A 19,336-nucleotide genomic window follows, 5' to 3' on the forward strand; every position below is an offset into this window, starting at 1 on the left:
TGGTAAAATTTCTTCGTCACGCTGAGAGCCAGAGAGCGTTTAAAAATATAATTTGAGAAAAGAAAGTCAGCCAATAGGTTGCTGAATGTACTATTTTACCCCTACGCTTTCTCTTTATCTTTTTTCCTGTCAGTTTGTAATAGGACAGCAAAATCCTTTATAATCATCTAAGTGTGGATTAGGTGAGACCATAAATCCCAAAATTATTTTGTTGTTAGGTGTGGTTGCCCATTCTGCCACGTGTAAAGCTACCAAACCTGTGCCAAGGTCATCCAACAGGCAACAGCGGTGGGTTCGAAGTCTCGAACGAGACATCTACGTGTCCCAGAGGAGTAAATTCGTGTCTGAATACTGCCCCAACTCTCTACTTAGCCGGAATATTCCATCTTGACGCCATGCCTTTGGATTTTCCCGAAAACTATATATACCTTTCCCCTCTTCTCCTCTCTTGCCCTAAAAATTCCAATCGCCTTCTCTCCTTTTTCTCCTCCGCCGCTCCGCTCCCCAAATCTCACTCACTCTCTCTCCCTCCCTCTCTCTCTTTCTCTCTCCCTCCCTCCCTCCCTCTCTCTCTTATATGTGGATCTCAACGACGGTGTTGAGATCCATGGTTTACTGTAAGTCGCCTGCAAATAAGAGATCGGTTTGGGGATTCGTCGATTTCTTGCAGAGAAGCCATCTAGATCGGAAAAGATAGCAGCTTTCCTGGATCCTTGAGGGTCTGCAGCCCCCTATTGGTGGTGGATGGATGCTGTCGAGTTGCCGCTGCCCGCCAACGTTGTCGTCTCGAAGCTTCTGGCCACCGATGGGTTCGGTCGGGTTAAGGATGCCGAGGGGAGGGGCTTGGACGGCGTAGATGCATCTGTTCTTGGGAGGACTAAGGATTCCGGCTGCAGCCCGCGTCGTGGCGGTATGGATTTTTTCCCCTTTTACAGAGTAAAGTGCTGATTTTGACATTTGGTTTGCTAATTGTTTGTTTATTTCCCTACTTTGAGTTCATCTAAGTGGCTGGATTTTTGTTTGGTGGTAACTGGTATATCTGTCGTATTTTAGGGTCTGCTATGACGAAAAGATCAGTTTTGGGAGGCAAAGATTTAGGGCTTATGTGTATTGTTTTTTATTTTCATTGAATCCTAATAACTGAGCTGGTTGGATCTCTGCGTTCGAATGATTTCATTCAATGAGAAGTCAGTGGTACTTTATGGAGTATAATTTCTGAGCTAAAATGATGGTGGTGGTGGCATGTAGTTGGCATGATGTGCAAACTTCTAACTGTTGATATTCCTTCAGGTCTAGTCATTTATTTTCTTGTTGAACTTTGGTCAGAGTTGTTATCCTAATTATGAAATTATGTTTCTAATGATACTTCAAATACTATTTATGAAATTATGGGTCAGATAATACACCACCAACTTGTTTAATGTGTTTCAGTCGATCTTATGATCTCTTCATCAAATGATTTTCCTATTCTGCTTTCTTTCCATGTTATCTATGACGTGCTTTGAATGATTGGTTAGTGGTGGTTAGTGCACCTACATAAACTGGATTTTGGGGTAAGGTTTTTCCATACTTTAATTTAGGGGGAAGTATGAGTTACACTCTTTGTGGTTAGGCCAAAATTGAGAGTGCTTCCCAGAACTTTTCTTTGTTTCAGTTAGCCCTTTAATGGTTCTAACCTATATGCTAGTACACGGCAAATGTTAACTTCAATATAAAATGACCCAAATGTCCTAATTGGTTTACATCAACTACTTAAAAAGATTATTTTTTTTGTGAAAATATTTTTATCTTATGCTTCTTTCATCTTAATCTTTCTCACTTTTATATTTTAAACACTGTAAAAATTCAGAAAAGTGATAATACAAAGGCAAGTCAAAAGTTATTAATAAGTTTAGAAAATTGCATTAATCGTTAGTTTTGATATAAAAACTAATGATTTCACATATTTTTAGAATTACAGAAGTGTTAAGTGACACAAATGAAAGTTCAGGGAGACACTTTGAAATTTAATCTAAATATAGGGGGCTAACATATATGTGCCCCTCTTATTTGTTATCTGATGTCCCAGCTCACATGCAATTAACCCTATGAGTTCTGTGATGTGCTGTCTCTGTTTTTGGGATGAGTCATTTTATGGCATGCAGTCATGAGTTGTATGTCTTTGCCATGATCAGTGAGACATAAATATAAATATCTCATCCTTTTGGGAAATTCTCTGTTATTTGACTTTTCTAGTCTTTCCTTAGTGGTGTCTCAATTGCCTGCAAAGATGGCACAGAACTACAAACGATTGAACTGTTCTACCATGAGTATGACAGTAGATTATCATACAGCCCTTCATTATCTGAAGAACCACTGTAGGATATTCTGTCCGTATTATCCTGCATTAATTTGTCTGCATATTTAGGTATTCTCATTATTTATATACTTCATGCTGGTCATCCGCCATTTCTAAATCTATTTGTGTAATTTGGTTGAGTAATTAGTAATAAATGTTAGTTTTGATGTATATCTTTGTGAGCAGTTGAGATTACCATTTAAGTGCTGCACAATATTGATGTTTCCTATGGTACTGAAATTGCGTTTCTTCAGTGAGCGACATCTGATGTTCTGATATATATGTTTCTTTATGTGTATCCAAGAATTCTCAGCATCTCACCTAATTAGTGACTATCTGTGCATATCTGTGACAGATTTCAAACATCCATTGTCAATTTCAGAATGCAGTTCAATTTCTAGAAACAAGAAGAGTATGTTGGAGATCCATTCGCAAAAGCATATGCTGCCCAGTTTCAAATCTGAAGGTAATAGTAAAAGGCATTACCTTGGGGAAGTGGATATGACTACCTTATCAATGCCGAAGGATGACGGCAAGATAGTTACCAAGAGATCTGTAAAAAAACTAAGCAGTTTCCCATGCCCTAAGAAGCCAAGAATAGATCAGGTTGAAAATTCTCTTATTGCTGAAACTGATGATCGTGAGAATGTCTCTCGGGAAATTGGACGAGATCTGATGCTGTGCACATCTTCTGGTAAAGGAAAAGAAAAACCTTCTCTTTTTGTTGTAATACTTTGTATTCCATTAAAGTTAATATGTTCTCCTTGATAGAACCACAGTTTGTTTCTACACCAATAAATTAACCCGTTCTCTCTTAATTCTTTTCAATATTTCGTTGCAATATTTTGTTAACAGCATATTTGAGTTGCTTTATGAAGTTATAGGTGTTACAATAGTATCTATATATATTCATTTGGTGCTTCTTGTGTCAAACTCACAATATCCAGCTAATAAGTTTACAGCAGACACCGAGTGCTTAGTCCCTGCTATGTGGGGTCCGCTGTAGGAATCCTTTTCCTCATACTATCTGGTGTAAGGGTTTGCATCAAGTCACATCAAGTCATGCACTTAATTCCTCTTATTTAAGTTTAATGTTTCACTCCTTATGGAACTTATACTTGAATGACATCACTCCTCAACAGTATTATGTGATATCCATTGAACATGGTCATGCAATATTAGTTGATTCTCTTGGAACTTATCTCCTATGGTTGCTCTCCCTGACTTCTGATTTATATTATCATTTCTAAACTATCTTGTCCATTAACCCTGCTCATTCACCTCGTCATCCTCCTTTTAGAGAGCTCAACCTTCGCATATATTGTTTTCTAGTTGCCCAAAAATCTAAGTATCCAACAAGTTAAAGCTTGTAGTTTTAATACATTCTGTTTAATGATACTATTTTGATCACTTGTTGTCTTATTTGTTTATTTCTATTTAAGGAACTCTGTCTGTAAAAGTAATGTATCTGTATAATTGTCCTTGCCAGTTTACCTATATGTATATATATAATATCTGTAATCTGTCATGCTACTTCTTTTCAAGTCTGTTAACCTAATTTAAACAAACCTTTTGAAGTTTTCTGAAATAGAAATTTCCCGTGAATCTTGTAGGATGATCTCGCAGGTCATAGAGCCTGAAGAAAACTGTATTACAGATCTTTCTTTCTGAAGGACATATTTGAGTAGAGAATTGTATGAGTATATATTGAATAATATATTACATTGACCTTTTTCTAGTGCATCATTTTTTTGAATTTTGAGTTATGTTATTACTAACTTCACTTTTGATTTTTGGTTAATTCTCAATCACATGGAATTGTGACCTTTTGTTTAAATATTCAGAGAAATCTCGTTTGGTCAAGCAAAAGCGAGGACATGATGGCAAAAGAATTGATAAGAAGAATTTCAGAGCTGCTCCCAAAGCTAAATATGATGGTTTTATGTTGAAGTCTGGGTTAGCAAACTGTGATTCTACTTTTGGAGGAAACAACATTCTTGGTATGTAATGGCAAATGCATAGATACTTTATCTTTTGAGATTTAATTTTTTTTTCTTGTAACATTGAATCTAGGTAGGTATCACTTTTTGACAAAAAGAAGGGCTTATCTTTTCTTTCTTTTTTTGTTGCATATTACCACCTCCATTTTAGTCTTATTGTGAAAATCCGTCTCTTTTTGACATATTGCAGATTGACTCTTCCTTGCTTCCTTAGGATATTGTATATTTTTTACTAAAATTCCCTTCTTTCTCCTATCTTCCACCTTTCTTATTGATATTCTAGTCAAGGAAAATAGGATATGAAGTAATATTCCTTAGTCTTTATGACTGGAAATGGTTTTCTGAAATTCCTGTGGACGGTTTTGAATGAGAAACTTTCTGTTTCCTAAGTCATCATAGGACCTGTATATATATATTTATATTTCTGTATAATGTCCCTTGTCATGATACAGAAAAGCATTCAGAAGCTATATAAGGATGAACATTACACCTACTTTCAGGGTTTATGCCTTCTCTTTTAAGATTCAGAAATATGATTTGTCGCCAATTTCTCAGTGCTTCTGCAGCTACTTTTGTGTATATATGATGTATTGGACTGATTTTTTCTCGCTAGCAATTGATAAGGAGATAAAGAAGTCAGACTTTTGTTGTCATAATGTAGTTGCCTAGCCATCCACCGTAAAGAGTGTCATGTTTTACTTATTTTGTTCTTCAAGTTCTGTAAGAAATATGCCTATTGCAGTGATATGGAACTTATCACACTATTACATCTTTATTTAGGAATATGTGGTCTCAAAGCAGACATGTGTGATGCTACAAAGCATATGGAGGAGCTTTCATTGGGTGAACTTCTTGATGGCAGTTACAGATATTCTAGTATTTGTCCAGATAAAGCAAAGAGGCACTCAACTACCAATGAAAGTACATTACTTTCTGTTAGAAAGGTTTGGTCTATCCTTTGTCCTCCGGGTACAGTAGATAGCAGTGTCAACAGAAAAGATGCTGCAGGCATTTTGAGCCCTAACATGACTTCAGGTGGTGACATATCTGATTGTGATAACAAGGATAGAGGTGGTGGTGAAGTAGTATCCTTCAGAAAGGTGAGTTCAAATTTGGATTTACTTCTCTTTCGTGAATGTTTTTCTCTACTTTTATGCATCATGTCTTTCGGACTTCTTTTCAGGAACCCTTTCACGTGAACTTCAGCAACTCCATTCTGTCTCAGCCTCAACATATTCTAGACAGTTTAGCACTTTCGGCAGGGCAGGATTTGGATTCTCTTTTGTTGGGCTTAAGTATGAATTCAGCTCCTTTGCAGCCTACTACTCATCATACGACTTTCTGTGGTGCTAGTTTGCCACCATTTACTTGGTCTTACTCTCACACTGGGGCTTACAGATCAAGTTCTGATGCTGGTAAACTAGCTTCAACTAGGAGTTCATCTCAATGCAGATGGGTTAGAATAAGAAGCAATTACATGCCTGTAGGAGAAGCTAAACATGCAGAAAATGAAGATCTTTCAGGCCGTCAAAAGATTGATAATATTCTTCGAGATGTGGAAACCATGAATCTGTCGGTCAAGGATACATTCAATCCATCATGCTTGCTGTCTTCTTCTGAAGTTCTTAGTTCCCTCAGTAGTGATTCAATGATAGGCTCTAGCTTTATCAGTTCACATATTTCTCATGTGCGGAGTATTACGGAGGAGCATGGGGGTTCTTCATGTAACCAACTGAAATCTGACAGTATGGAGAGCTCCTTTCTCAGATCGTCTGAATCTGAAGCCATGATGAAATTTCAAGGAAATGAAACTACCTTTCTGGATTCATCAAAAAGCATTTTGCAAGCTAAAGACTTCGGAATTGCTAAGAATGAGCAGCAAATGGGAAAGAAACGTGATTGCCCTGAAACTTCCTGTTTTTATCCTTGTGAAAGTCTCGGTGCTGTCTCTGGCCAGAGTTGTTGGCCTGTACCTGCAAAAGAAGCATCTAAACCAGGTATGTACAATCTTCAAGAAGAATACTGGTCATCCTGTATTCTGGTAAACCTACTAGTTCTTTCCTCACCTTAACATTTGCTGGTCTTCAACTTCTCATCATAATCATACTTGATAATTTTCGCTTTCTTTAGTCTTCCACAGCAAGAGAATTTTTTAACTCCACACCTTTCTATTGTGTGCTAACATCACAAATTGTACCTAGATGGTCCTAAATCAGGCATCTGTTTGACTTTCACTTTAGTTACTTAGATGTCTGCTTTATGTGATACAGTTTCATATGAGTGACTAGATCACTTTTTGTTACACACTGTTTATCTTCCTGCACTGAAATTACTTCCATCATCTTTGAGAGTCTCAAATTTTAATGAGCATGTTCTTCTTTATGAAACAGGTCATTCTCCACGAGTCCTTCGTGCTGCTGCAATACTATGTGAGATGGCAAGCTGCTGTTCTGGTGCCATGAAGACACACAAATGTACCAGCGGAGGCATGAAACCTTTCAACCCACCTCCGCAGAAGACTATGAAGGCTCATAAGCCCTTGTCCTCATTTGACAAAACAGATCGTCCGTTCCTCACAGCAAGGTACAATGATTCAGTTAGAAGTACAGTGAAGCATAAGTCCAGCGAAAGAACTGATCATTCTCCTCACACCAACATTTCTGGTAGAGGGCCTGTAAGGTGGCCGGTACCTACCGAAGGAAGTGCATCCCCTGGCAAACTGGAGAGGGATCTAACAGTAAGTGTGAGACAATTCCATAGCAACACCATCAGGCCTCCAAATCTCATTAAGTCATCACAGGCACGAATTGAGAAGGACTACGACAATCAGCAGAAGCTCCGAAAGGCAACCTTGACGACATCATCGCTTGCCTACGGAGGAACTTACATCAGAGACTGGAATAGGGCAAGGAACAAGAGAATCTGATTGTACATTACTTGCAACACAGGGTTAGATGCTGCGTAGGAAATTGCTCTGAGTCATGTAGCTTTGGGCAAAGAGATACGAATTAAGCTTATGCTCATCACTTCAGGTGGTAGGGTATACATAGCCTGGCCTGGTAATTGGTTGAAATTGGCCTCTGTGTATTATTGGGCTTTTGTTATTTGTAATGGGTGTATCTACCTCTCAATCTTATGCCACTCATCTCTCACTCACTTATTTGTCGGGCACAATTCTGTTGTAATCCTCTCTTTCCTGTAGATTATAAGGATTTCTTCCATTCCTAAAATCCTAGATATGTGGCAACCTTCAATTGGCAAATAGAAGCCGTCAAAAATTTCCACTAGATTTGTTACTGTTTGCCTTGTATAAATGATCCTGACAGCGGTTTTTTTTTCCTATCATTCCAAGAGTGGCTAGATAGGGGCTGAATAAAAACCAACCATTTCTAGATACAAAGTCAGGTCTCACCAAATTTAAGCTAATATAATAAGCCGGAGCTGTTTAGTTTTTTTTTTTTTTTAAATATATTTTTGAAATATCAAGTTGTTAACAGCTAATTGTTACAATTTAGATGACAGGATCTAGTAGCCAGCCGCCACTCAGGAGCTGCCAAGTACCCGCCCAACTGCACGAAACTCCTGCAACCGAGTCTTAAGACGGCGAGATTGAAACCCAACATTGTGTAGACACTAGACCGCCTCATACACTGCAGACCCTGAACGTTATCAAAGTGAACGACAATAACATTACAAAAGCCCAGTCAACATAGCCCACAAAAGTATATATAATCTCTTCCCCACGTCACACCAACACCAACAATGGAGAAAGACCAGGCCAAGCCTCTCCAATGAAGAAGACGCCGCCATTACCACCAAGTGGGCCTCCTCCCAATACCTCCGCAAGCGCCGCCTCCACCTCTTTCTGCTGCAGATGTTTCTCCGCCACCGCCGTCCTCCTTGGCATCTCTTCCCTCGTCCTCATGCTCCAACAGCTCTCTCCTCATAGTCAACGCCATTTTATGCATGCCCATGACGTCCACGGCCATCTCAATGCCGTCACTGCCGCCCTCATCGCCGATATCTCCGTAAACAATCCTGAGGCGTCCTGTTTACGGCTCGACGACGGTACTACCGAGTTATACTACAAGAAGGAGAAGGTGTGACGTGGTGGTGAAACGGGACGGAGAGGATGAACGTGACGATAGAGTTGGAAATAGACCAGGTGAGAAAAGAAAAGATAAAGAAGATGGCTGCGTTGACGAGCTATACGATGGCGAATGGAAAGGTGGAGGTGGTAGGGATTTTTAGGAGGGATTTGAATGTTACGGTGAAGTATAACATGACTTTAAATTTGTGATTAGACGAGCAGGAAGTCAAGAACAAGGCATGCAGGGTTAGCACCATGTGAGTCGTTATTATATATATATATATATATCTCTTCTATTTGTGTAGTAATTATTATTTCCATTCGTACGTATGTTTGTATGGCGTACACTCGTAGGATGCTTCCAGAGATTGTAAGGGATTGTATATATTTGTACGCATAACCAAAATCTCTGTCACCGAAATTAAGATGAGAAAAAAGATAGATTATTACATAAGAAGACCAAATAAAATCTCTCACAATTGCATTAATTAACTGCTTACGAGGAGGAAGATAAATACCGTAGTTTTTGGGAAGAAACAATTTAATAACCAACACATGCACATATAAGCTTTGATTCGAATAACAATTAAATTTTCACTCCAGCAATAACCGTCAAGAAGGTCTGAACCCTCCTCTAAGATCTCGCATTCGGAACACAAAGACCAAGGGGTTTCATCGAGTTAATTATTAGAAAATAATGTTATGTACAAGGGCAATACCGTACTATGTTCTCCTTGCAATCTTAGCTTGTCCCTTGGCATTGCTACATATCTCTAATTCTTTGTTCATTGCTACAACCAAAGCAAACGTGTGCATGCATACACTTCAAGATTCTTGAGCAAATCAAACTACATACAAGCCACCTTACTAAATTAAGTATGGAGCAATCCTTTAAAGGACAACTAGATTGTTACAACCGAGTCAGCCTTCTCAGGAAATGGACAATAACTAGTCCAGTTCGTATCATTTAATGCTATAGTAAATAATTGAGGAGAAACTATATTTTACTTATCTATAGTTTGGCTTGAATTTACTGGATTACTTCTTGAAGTTTTGTTTGTATCATTTTACCATCTTATAATTATACTCAAAATAAATCTATTTTTTTTTTTATCATATTTGAGTATACCATATGTCAAATTTGAAGATACTCATTAGATATAAATTTGTAGAGTATTGTAGAAATTTTTCAAAGCATCTAAAATAATATCAATCATATTTCAAATGTTAAAGTTATGACAAAAAATATTTATATGATATTTGTCATATCTTTATTTTTTAAAATTCGATTAATATTAGTTTAGGTGCATTAAAAAACTTATCCAATTATTTATAATTTTATCTTTAAGGAACATCTCAAAATTTGACATATAATTTGATTAAATATATAAAAGAAAAACCTGTAGCACTTTAGTCTAAACTATAAGACAATAAATTGATGACACAAGGATGAAATAAATTTAGCCCTAACCATAGGGAGTAATATATATATATATATTCTAAAATCTCTACAAACATCCAAGTCTTCTTTGCGCAACAACAATAAATAAATAAAACAAATAAAATAAAAAAAGAAAATAAAAGGAAAACTAAGATGTGCATACTTAGTCTTGCCGAGTACTTTGTCACCATGCACCTTGCAAACCTCTACTAGCTATAGCTCCAAAACGCGTTGTTTTAAGTACGCATAATGAAAGCAATGCCGCCTTATTGTTGTTAAGGATGCCCCCACGTTGGTCCTTCTGCATTCTGCATGATGATGCCAGTTGCATGTGCCCTCATTCAAAGCCTTCACATGCCGCCACAACATCGTCTTTCTTTCAGTTTCCATCTCCAAGTACCTTACAACAACTACTACCCTCCATCTTTGATATATATATAGAAGTCAAAGATTTGAAGTTGGTGGCAGTAATTAATACAATAACTTAATGTATGGAATGGAGAAGCATCCATTGACCCCAAGTTTGGAGTACTTCAGAGGGAAAGAGAGAAAAAAGGAAGATGATAAACAGACTAAGAGTTGATGTATGCATGGTGGCAATTCATCTATCTTTTGGGTCCATTCGATCCATTTTAGTAAAGACAATTAAAGCTAGTATTCTAATGATAACACTACTTCTACCAAAGACAAAAATATTGTTTTTGTTCCCTTCACTGCCAGAATCATAAGAAGCACTCGTTGTCACCATGCATCCATGCATGTCATTCAACTCATCCATTTAATACCATTCAAAATTCCATTTATGCCCGTACCAACTCCTCTGATCACTAAATTAACTTATCAAATCACGCTGCTCGAGGTAGGCACCAATTAAAGTTTAACAATAGCCCTCTAATTAATGACCGTTAAGATCATCAAGGACACGAGTTCCGAGGAGGAAACATTGGATTCGCCTGCCATCCGTGTACTACACGATTGACATGCAAAACGACAAGTAACGTGCAGTTTCGTACATTAATTTTTCTCTCCTTTAAAAAACTAGAGCCAAAGTTATCATACTTTTCCTTAATCTCCTCTGTGCCAATATCTTTTATTACTCTTTTGAGGGGGGCAAAAGTGTAGTTTAAGTTCCTCGGCGTTACAAATTGATTGACGGGGGAAAAAAGTAGCAGGGATTCCAATGGAAAAATTAATCACGAGAATGAGAGCAATCACATCAAGAATTATGAGGAAATAAGCAGCAGTGAGCTGATAGCTACTCCATAAAGTTAGCACTGTTATAATTTATGATCACAGTAACTAACATTAGAGATAAAGAGAGGGATTTTTTTTTTCTTATATATAGAACATGTTTTGATCCGACGGTTGAGATCAACTCGCAGTCGCCCTACGACTTCTCCGATCGCCCGTCGCCGGGATCGCTCATCGACCTCACTAACGGCGACTCCGATCCTGAAACAAAGACAGAAGTAAAGATTAGTATTAAATAATGAGATTAGAGGGAGGTGACGGGATCTGAAAGTGAACATACCTTTGGATGAGTTGAACGAGCGCTTGCAGTGTAAAATGGCGCTCTGGATCCCGTCCTCCTGCTGGAGAAGCGAGTCATCCCTTCGCTGCGGCGGAGGCGGCGGCTGTGACGGGACCGCGACGGCGGCGGCGGAAGCCGACCGGCTCTTCCCTAGCCTTTTGCACACCACCTTTAACCCCGCCGGAACGCTCGCCCTCGGCGGCCGAACGCCGCAGGCCACGACCGGCGGCGTGGCCGCGTCCGCCGTCGGATCTGCCTCGGCGTCCGTGTCGTCACCTTCCTTATCCACTACCATCGCGGCGGGGTTTAGATTGCCGGAGAACCTTAGCTTTTCGCTATACCTCTTCGAAACTTTAACGTACAGGGGCTTGATCTTGTTCAGATACTTGTGTACTACCTCCTTGGCGAATCTTTTCTCTTCCGGCGAGACCTCCGGTGGGGACTTCGCCGGTGCCTTGGCGGAGATCTTGGAGCTGTGGTCTCGAGTGAAGAGCGAGACGATCGGGACTTCCTCGACCTTGAACTTGATGAAGAGCTTGCTCGACCCATGTGGCTTCGGCGAGGCGTCGCCGCCATGGGGCTCCGTTGCCTCCACGGCCGACGCGGTCTTGTGCTTGCGTAACCCTAGCATGAGGACCCGGAGCTTGGTGGCAGATTTCAGGAAGGAGACGGGAAAGTTGTTATGGTGCTTAGGGAGAGCGACGTCTTGGCCGGCGGCAACGACGATGGAGGAGGACTCCAAGGAGACGAGCTTACCTTTGAAGAAGAGGTCATCGGACGGGGAGACAGGGTCGGATCGGAGCCCTTCGTTCGATGAAACCAGAAAGTTGAACTCCCTCTCGTCGTCATCTTCCTCCTCCTCGTCGGAGACATCCTTCTCATGTCCGCCGGCATCGTCTTCGTGGACGGAGAACTCGAGATCGAAGAAGGGCCCATCGTCGTCGTGCTCGCCGGCATCTTCGTCGTCGTCGGCGTCAGTGTTTGGGCGGAGGATGGAGGAGGCAACGGCGGAGGTGGTGCGCACTTTGGCGGCGGCGGCGGCATGGTTGCCGCCGCCGCCGCCGCGCCAGTACTTGAGGAAGCTGAATGATTCCATTGTCGGGAGAGCCAGAGAGGTTTGTCTTCGTTCTCTCTCTCTCTCTCTCTCTCTCTCTCTCTCTCTCTCTCTCTCTGTTTCTCCTTCTCTCTCTCACAGGCAAAAACACAAACACTTTTCACTTACGAACTTTTGAGAGTGGAGAGCTAAAAGTAGGGTGGGCTACTGGGCTAAAAGAAAATAAAGAGCCGATGGGGGGAGGAAAGTGGAAAAGATTAGGAAGGCTGTTCACTGGTGTGATATAGGTTTTCTCCCCTGCTGCAGTAGCGCAGCGATAGTTGATATGATATGATCAGAACTCGCCAGTACGTTCAGTAGCTGGGCCTTGACTTCGCAGCTCGAGAGAGAGAGAGAGAGAGAGAGAGAGAGAGAGAGAGAGAGAATTGAATTAAATATAATATACTTATGGTATATTTTAAGTGGGTACTATGTGCTAAACTAACGGTCTTCTTACCCCTCGAAATTGTTACAATTGCATCAGTTTTGGGCCTTCACGAGTACATCTTGTCCACTAAAGTGTGCCCGGTATTGGGCCCAATATCCATTGGCCAGACTATAGGTAGATTTGGACCCTAATTTTCTCCCTACAAGCCTAAGAAAACTATAAATATAGAGCCTTGGAAAACCACAACGAAAGCAAAGTCATTAAAGCTTGCAGATGTAAAAATAAAAAACAAACCTTCTGACTCAAATCTCCACACACGTCCACCTCTCCCTTCCCATTTATAATTACTAGTCTAAGGTCAAAGTAAGCTGTAAGCACCTAGTGTTCCTTCGAAGCTCCTCAAGCTACTTCCATTTACTGAAGAAAATAATCAGCTTTAGATCTCGTAGCTTGTTATCTTCAATATCTTCTTCTTATGATGAATGGGAAGTATGATTGTTTTGTGTGTGTAGAGTAGCATCCGTTGTTTGGCAGGTTGGTATCAAAATTAATGGCGTTGGTCATGAGATGCCCAAATCATTTCCTGAAATTTGGATTAAAGAGAGGGATATATGGGGTTATCTTCCTCTTAGCTGTTGTAGCAATCCTGCTCAGTGTAGTCACACTCTCCAAGTTCTATAACCAAAGCTCCATTTTTATTACCAACTCCTTTAGTATACGCAGTGATGCAAGTGATGAAGTAGCTCAAGGAGGATGGGAGGAGATCATGGAAACCATAGTCGGAAAGGTTGTTCAAGAGATTGAAAAGTTGAGGGAACTAAATAAAGATTCAGAGGAAGACCAGTCTGGATTGAGGCATGAGAGATTAAGGTACAGCTCTTTCCTGACTGAAATCTTAAGCCTGATAGAAACCACTAAGGTTCTTCTACCAGGTGTTCGAGGAAATGCTCATCATGCAGAAGGTGATACACGGATGGCTCATCCACTGTCGAGGAATGAACAACCATATGATGAAATAATAGAGTTCTTTCTAGTGGAAGAGATAAGAAAATATGCGAGTGTTAAGCCTAACAGACTGGGGAAGAAAAACTTCATGGGAGCTAATGGAACGTTTGCGAGCATTGGGCATGCGTGTTTTGCCATGAAAGAAGAGTTGGAAGAGTACATGGACTACGACGTAGGTGACTTCTGCAAGGATGATTGGAGGCAGGCTCAGATGTTCATGGTCCATGGCTGTGATCCACTTCCAAGAAGGAGATGCTTTTCGAGAGCTCCCAAGATATACACCAAACCTTTTCCGATCAAGGAATCCATGTGGAAGCTCCCCGATGATCGAAATGTGCGGTGGAACCATTATCGGTGCAAGAACTTTGCTTGTCTTGCTAAGAACAGCACAGGAAAAGGCTTCTTCAAGTGTTCTGATTGTTTTAATCTCACCCACCATGAGATGCCCAGATGGATGGAATTGGTCTATCCTGATCCTTCTTCAAATTTGACGGCGGATTTCCTTATTGAAGAAATTCTGCAAATTAAGCCAGGGGAGATAAGAATAGGATTAGATTTCAGTGTAGGAACTGGGACTTTTGCTGCAAGAATGAGGGAATTCAATGTAACCATTGTATCAGCGACGATAAATCTTGGAGCTCCCTTTAATGAGATGATTGCTCTTAGAGGTCTTGTTCCTCTCTATCTGACAATAAATCAGAGACTTCCCTTCTTTGACAACACACTTGACATCATCCACACTACAAGGTTTCTTGATGGTTGGATTGACCTTATAGTTTTAGACTTCATTCTGTATGACTGGGACAGGGTTCTTAGGCCGGGTGGTCTTTTGTGGATTGATAGCTTCTTTTGTCTGGGGAAGGAGTTGGATGATTACTTGGTTGCATTCAAGATGCTCAGGTACAAGAAGCACAAGTGGGTTATTGTGCCAAAGATTGATAAAGGTGGAGAGGAGGTATTCTTCTCTGCAGTCCTAGAGAAACCACCTAGGCCTTTCTAAAGGTAATTTGTACTAATGAGTTGATGAATTTGAGATCATTACTTCGTTCCAGCTTATTGCATGCGAGTGACTTATAGTAATCTCATCCATAGTTCTTATATGAAAGAAGATTGTCTTGCTAGAAACTCTAATATCTTGAGAAATTACATGCCATGCCTCTACTTTTCAGTTTGTGAAATGGCTGGGATATGCATTTGGTCTCATTGGAGGTGAGAAGTGGAAGTAAGGAACTAACCAATTAACCAAACTTGAAATGCTTAAATTGTCTACCATTTAATGTCAAGGAGATGAACATATACATGTAAATTATTAAGACCATTTATTTATTGGGTTACCTAGGAACAAGTCGTGCAAGTCTGTGTTTAGTTCTCTTTCTCTTTTAATCTATCTTCTTGTCATAATAATACGCACTCTATTGTATGGATTTTAGATTCTTTTATTTTCAAAAGTAGCAAAGTATTTTCTATTTCGTTAGCTGCAAGGGTTAAATTAACAGGGGGCTCCAAAATTAATTTCAATATTGATCGTTTGTTCTTTTAAGCTCTCATGGCCCAATAAGCCGAGCACTTAACGGCCCACTACTGACTACCATTTAGAGTTCATGGCTGAATAGTAGATGCCCATCACTCCATCAGGCTCTATATTTCTAACTCTCTCATTCCACAATTATGTACAATTATGCATGCATTGAGCAATAATATATGTGTACAGATCATTATGTGATGAATGTTTCAGCATGAGTATAGATCTTATGCTTCTATAATTACTTTCTATAAATCATTGAACAAAAATGAACTAATAAAATTTGTATTATGTGAATGTTGTTTTTCTGTTGAATGATTGTGTTCGGCAATCAATAATAAATTTCCTCATTTACCGTAAAAATTATAATCAAACTCACAATATAAAAAAAACTCAACTACACCATGATTTTCTTATCCCAACTTTAAGACGAGATATAAGTGATTAGTGTTCCATTATTCTCTATCATTATCATACTTTATTTCTTATTTTTAAATTAAAATATTAAAATAAAAATAAAATCAGTATCATTTATCGAACTTTAAGTTGATCATTTTGATTCAGTGGTTCTGTTCAATTATTAGTTCATAAAGATATTTTTGCTAGGACACGTACGATCTCTTGCCGACTTGCCACGTGGACGGCAGGAGGCTGGGTCGTAAATAGCTTCGCCTGTTCGAGTTGCAAGCGTACATACACCACAATAGGAAATCGCCAAAAACCAGCAGTAAAGCTGGGCGGTGGTGCTGTCCACGTCCCTTTTAACGGGCCCGAACTCCTTAACGGGTCGACCCCGCCTCTTGTCTAAAGAAATAGTTAAATCAAATTTTAAAATGCATTCTTTTTACGAAACAACACCTGTACGTTTTCCTTATTCCGGAAAACCTCCTCAAGTTCAAATGAAAGATGAAGCCTTCCATAATAAGCTTAACTTAGAGGTGGTGATATGCAAAACAAAGCCGTTCCAGATTATGTAAGAAAACGGTCTTGTCCTCTTCGGCACCGCCGATTTTAATCCTACGGTCAGGATTCCTCTTCGTTTTTTCTCCTTTAATCCCATTTATAAACTTATGAGCGGCCTCTTATTCGCAACACGGTTCTCATATAGAGAAGCGACCTAGAGAGAGAGAGAGAGGAAGAGGGGAAAAGAGTCCCGTGTTTTGGTGTTCCTGCGGAACCGTATAAGAGTTCCTGTCACTCCACGGCCATGGCGGAGCAACCTGAGGAGTCGAGCACGGCGAGGGAGACGCTAATGGAGAAGATCACGGAGAAGTTCCACGACGATGACTCATCCTCGGCGTCGGACTCTGACGGCGAGAAATCTCAGCCGTCCGAACCCTCCGCCCCCGCCGTCGCCCCCGCGCCCGCCCCCGATTCCTTCCCCGCCATGCCCAAAATCTACCGCCTCTTCGGCAGGGAGAAGCCCGTCCATAAAGTCCTCGGCGGCGGCAAACGTATGGATTTATCTTCACTTTTTACTCTCTTTTGTGTGTGTGTGTGTGCAAAATTTATCTTATTCTTTTTCCGAAAAATTATTTGGGTAGTTTTATTCTAAATTTTTATTTGGGTAGATCGGAACCCATGTGATTGGATCTTTTGATCTGCTTCGAACTGAGATCTGACTGTATTTGAAATTAATATATCGGTTAGTTTCCGTTGATCGCCTAAAAGGATTTACGGGGAAAACCTTTCTACTATTGGAAAGGACTTGGGTTTGGGGTTTTTGGGAGAAACCAATGGATTAATTTTTTCCATTTGAAGTACTTGCGAATCTCTATGTTTATGGTTCGCTTCGATCGATTGAAGCGCAAGTTGGGTTTTGCTGGGACCACTGCTTGTTTTTACGCTATAGTATCATCAAAATCAGCTTGTGCTATTATTTTTCGTAAAAAGTTGATATTTTGCGTCAGATTAACTTAAAGTTAAGTAATGAATCTCAGTTTTATCGCTTGCATGCAAATTTTTTATGTGGTTCTGTACCTGAAAGGGCTTGATTGCTACAATAAAAGTTGCAGTTTTTACAACTCCTTTTGTATGGTTTTTCGTGCGAGTATCAACTGAGTTTATGTTTGTGACTTACTTTCTTTTTTCCCTCTAAATTTGCATTGTATCAACTCTCTTTTGCAGCGGCTGATGTGTTGCTATGGAGGGACAAGAAGATCTCCGCTGGAGTTCTTAGTGGTGTAACAGCCATCTGGGTTCTGTTTGAATTGCTCGAGTACCATCTGCTGACCCTAATCTGCCACGGTCTTATTCTATCTCTGGCAATTTCATTCCTTTGGTCCAATGCCTCCACCTTCATCAACAAGTGAGCCCTTCTCACCTCGAATGTTGCTGAATGCTCTCCAATTTTTTACTACCTTGTAGATAAAAGATTCAAACTTTAAGTTGTACACTTTTGGTTTCAGGACTCCACCAAGAATCCCAGAGGTGTGCATTCCTGAAGACGTGGTCGTGAATGTTGCACTTTCGCTCCGGAATGATATCAACAGGGCCTTCGCTGTTCTTAGGGAAATTGCATCAGGACGCAACCTGCGGAAGTTTCTTGGTGTATGCTAATTCTGTTCATATCTTACATTTCGTTATATGGTTTCCAGGGAGTTATTTATTTCTTTGAATTGATGTACAATTTTGAACTATTAGGTAATTGCTGGGCTCTGGGTTCTTTCAATTGTAGGGAGCTCCTGCAATTTCTTGACTTTGTTTTACATTGGTAATGCATTCTTATAACCTATCCTCTGTTTTCTGCTTCTTTAAATTAAGTAAACATGAAACACTGATTTCTTTTCTCCTTTTATGTGCAATAGTGTTCATGATGCTGCACACAGTGCCGCTCCTGTATGAGAAGTATGAGGATAAGGTGGATTCATTTGGAGAGAAGGCAATGGCAGAAATCAAGAAGCAGTATGCAGTGTTCGACGCCAAAGTTCTCAGTAAGATTCCTAGGGGCCCATTGAAAGATAAGAAGCACTAGAAGCAAAGTAAACTTCTTGCAGTTGCAGTAGGCTTTGATGGTGAATGGCTAGTTCTGTTTTTTTCCCCAGCAACGCTTTTACTGTGACCCCTGTTGGTCAAAGTTTTTATTTTTCATCATCTGCTACCTAAGGCTTTGTTTTTAAGTTTCAACGAACATGAATGTAGCTTGTTCAACAACACTGGTTCTAAGTTTTTGTGCCACCTGGTTTGACATGATATATTGTATGTAGCTTGTTCGTTGGCCTGAATTCCTATCCTCTTTGATTTTACCATATCATCAGTTCATTACTTCTGTTTTCATGAATTATTTCTTGGTTGATGTGTTCAAATCTGTGATGGAAAGTTAACCCATGCATGGTAGCATGATATAGTTGTCCCTCACAAGTGAATCGTAGGATGTGATAAAGAACATTATTGTGAACTCATGATCATTCCGTTGCATCGTTGCATGCTTACAGAGCAGTAGTTTGACAACTTGTATAGCATTTGTTTAAATTTTGGTTGTAGACTACATATATTATATGGTTAAATGGTTCAGTTTAATCCGTCATCTTCTTGGCGTAGTATATCTGTAATTACTTCTATGTATATATAAACTTCACATTTGGATGGCAATGAGGTGCTAGAGGGTTATTTTGGGGAAGCTTTAAGCATCGAATCTTGCTTTTGAAGTGCTCTGGCAGTACTACTTTGTTTCAGATTATTATAGCAAACTCACTGTTATTTTCCTCGTCTGTCAATAGAAATTAAATCCTGTGCCATAGTACAACATTTTTGAAATGTTAATGGGAAGTTTGCAGCCGTTGTGGCTACCAATCTCAAGTCTCAGGAACGTGTTTGCCACTATCTTTTCTTATTATATTGTCTACGAGTTTTAGTTGTAAGATGTCATTAACTGTCTTTGAATAATGCCCGGCACGTAGTCAGAACTTAGAACATAGCATGTGAATCG

The 19,336-nt window shown here is 39.9% G+C and overlaps 4 protein-coding genes across 5 annotated transcripts; 3 read left to right on the forward strand and 1 right to left on the reverse strand.

Moving 5' to 3' along the window:
• The first annotated feature begins 395 nt into the window (after positions 1 to 395).
• LOC140791990 (uncharacterized) lies at positions 396 to 7,568 on the forward strand. Of its 2 annotated transcripts, none has more exons than XM_073142740.1 (6): positions 396 to 910; positions 2,694 to 3,032; positions 4,183 to 4,338; positions 5,119 to 5,438; positions 5,522 to 6,335; positions 6,729 to 7,568. In XM_073142740.1, the coding sequence occupies exons 1-6, from the start codon at positions 745 to 747 to the stop codon at positions 7,262 to 7,264; spliced, it is 2,331 nt and encodes a 776-aa protein (XP_072998841.1). In that variant the 5' UTR covers positions 396 to 744; the 3' UTR covers positions 7,265 to 7,568. The 2 variants fall into 2 exon arrangements, with proteins under 2 accessions (XP_072998841.1, XP_072998842.1); XM_073142741.1 differs by having other exon boundaries at positions 451 to 910; positions 2,721 to 3,032.
• Positions 7,569 to 11,071: 3,503 nt separating this feature from the next.
• On the reverse strand, positions 11,072 to 12,791 carry LOC140792336 (probable membrane-associated kinase regulator 2). Its single transcript, XM_073143281.1, has 2 exons — positions 11,401 to 12,791; positions 11,072 to 11,321 (listed from the first exon to the last, which is right to left on the reverse strand). Exons 1-2 carry the CDS (start codon positions 12,494 to 12,496, stop codon positions 11,257 to 11,259), a joined length of 1,161 nt encoding a protein of 386 aa, XP_072999382.1. The 5' UTR covers positions 12,497 to 12,791; the 3' UTR covers positions 11,072 to 11,256.
• A 466-nt stretch (positions 12,792 to 13,257) lies between these two features.
• LOC140792334 (probable methyltransferase At1g29790) lies at positions 13,258 to 15,032 on the forward strand. Its single transcript, XM_073143280.1, has one exon. It carries the CDS (start codon positions 13,432 to 13,434, stop codon positions 14,884 to 14,886), a length of 1,455 nt encoding a protein of 484 aa, XP_072999381.1. The 5' UTR covers positions 13,258 to 13,431; the 3' UTR covers positions 14,887 to 15,032.
• Positions 15,033 to 16,409: 1,377 nt separating this feature from the next.
• On the forward strand, positions 16,410 to 18,632 carry LOC140792350 (reticulon-like protein B5). The gene is made up of 5 exons (XM_073143301.1): positions 16,410 to 16,862; positions 17,536 to 17,716; positions 17,817 to 17,958; positions 18,052 to 18,121; positions 18,216 to 18,632. Exons 1-5 carry the CDS (start codon positions 16,616 to 16,618, stop codon positions 18,380 to 18,382), a joined length of 807 nt encoding a protein of 268 aa, XP_072999402.1. The 5' UTR covers positions 16,410 to 16,615; the 3' UTR covers positions 18,383 to 18,632.
• The last annotated feature ends 704 nt before the right edge of the window (positions 18,633 to 19,336 follow it).

The sequence above is a fragment of the Typha latifolia genome, chromosome 7 (assembly GCF_019914945.1).
Source record: "Typha latifolia isolate L0001 chromosome 7, TyphaL0001v2, whole genome shotgun sequence".
Classification (NCBI taxonomy): Eukaryota; Viridiplantae; Streptophyta; class Magnoliopsida; order Poales; family Typhaceae; genus Typha; species Typha latifolia.

What these genes read in the sequence shown, in the direction of transcription:
- LOC140792350 (XM_073143301.1), top strand. Translation starts at nt 16,616, where the DNA reads ATGGCGGAGCAACCTGAGGAGTCGAGCACGGCGAGGGAGACGCTAATG. An exon ending in GCCTCCACCTTCATCAACAA is followed by an intron (nt 17,717 to 17,816) that starts GTGAGCCCTTCT and finishes TTTTGGTTTCAG; the next exon opens with GACTCCACCAAGAATCCCAG. An exon ending in CTTGACTTTGTTTTACATTG is followed by an intron (nt 18,122 to 18,215) that starts GTAATGCATTCT and finishes TATGTGCAATAG; the next exon opens with TGTTCATGATGCTGCACACA.
- LOC140792336 (XM_073143281.1), bottom strand. Translation starts at nt 12,496, where the DNA reads ATGGAATCATTCAGCTTCCTCAAGTACTGGCGCGGCGGCGGCGGCGGC. An exon ending in CTCGTTCAACTCATCCAAAG is followed by an intron (nt 11,322 to 11,400) that starts GTATGTTCACTT and finishes TCTTTGTTTCAG; the next exon opens with GATCGGAGTCGCCGTTAGTG.
- LOC140791990 (XM_073142740.1), top strand. Translation starts at nt 745, where the DNA reads ATGGATGCTGTCGAGTTGCCGCTGCCCGCCAACGTTGTCGTCTCGAAG. An exon ending in CTGCAGCCCGCGTCGTGGCG is followed by an intron (nt 911 to 2,693) that starts GTATGGATTTTT and finishes TATCTGTGACAG; the next exon opens with ATTTCAAACATCCATTGTCA. An exon ending in AAGTAGTATCCTTCAGAAAG is followed by an intron (nt 5,439 to 5,521) that starts GTGAGTTCAAAT and finishes ACTTCTTTTCAG; the next exon opens with GAACCCTTTCACGTGAACTT.
- LOC140792334 (XM_073143280.1), top strand. Translation starts at nt 13,432, where the DNA reads ATGGCGTTGGTCATGAGATGCCCAAATCATTTCCTGAAATTTGGATTA.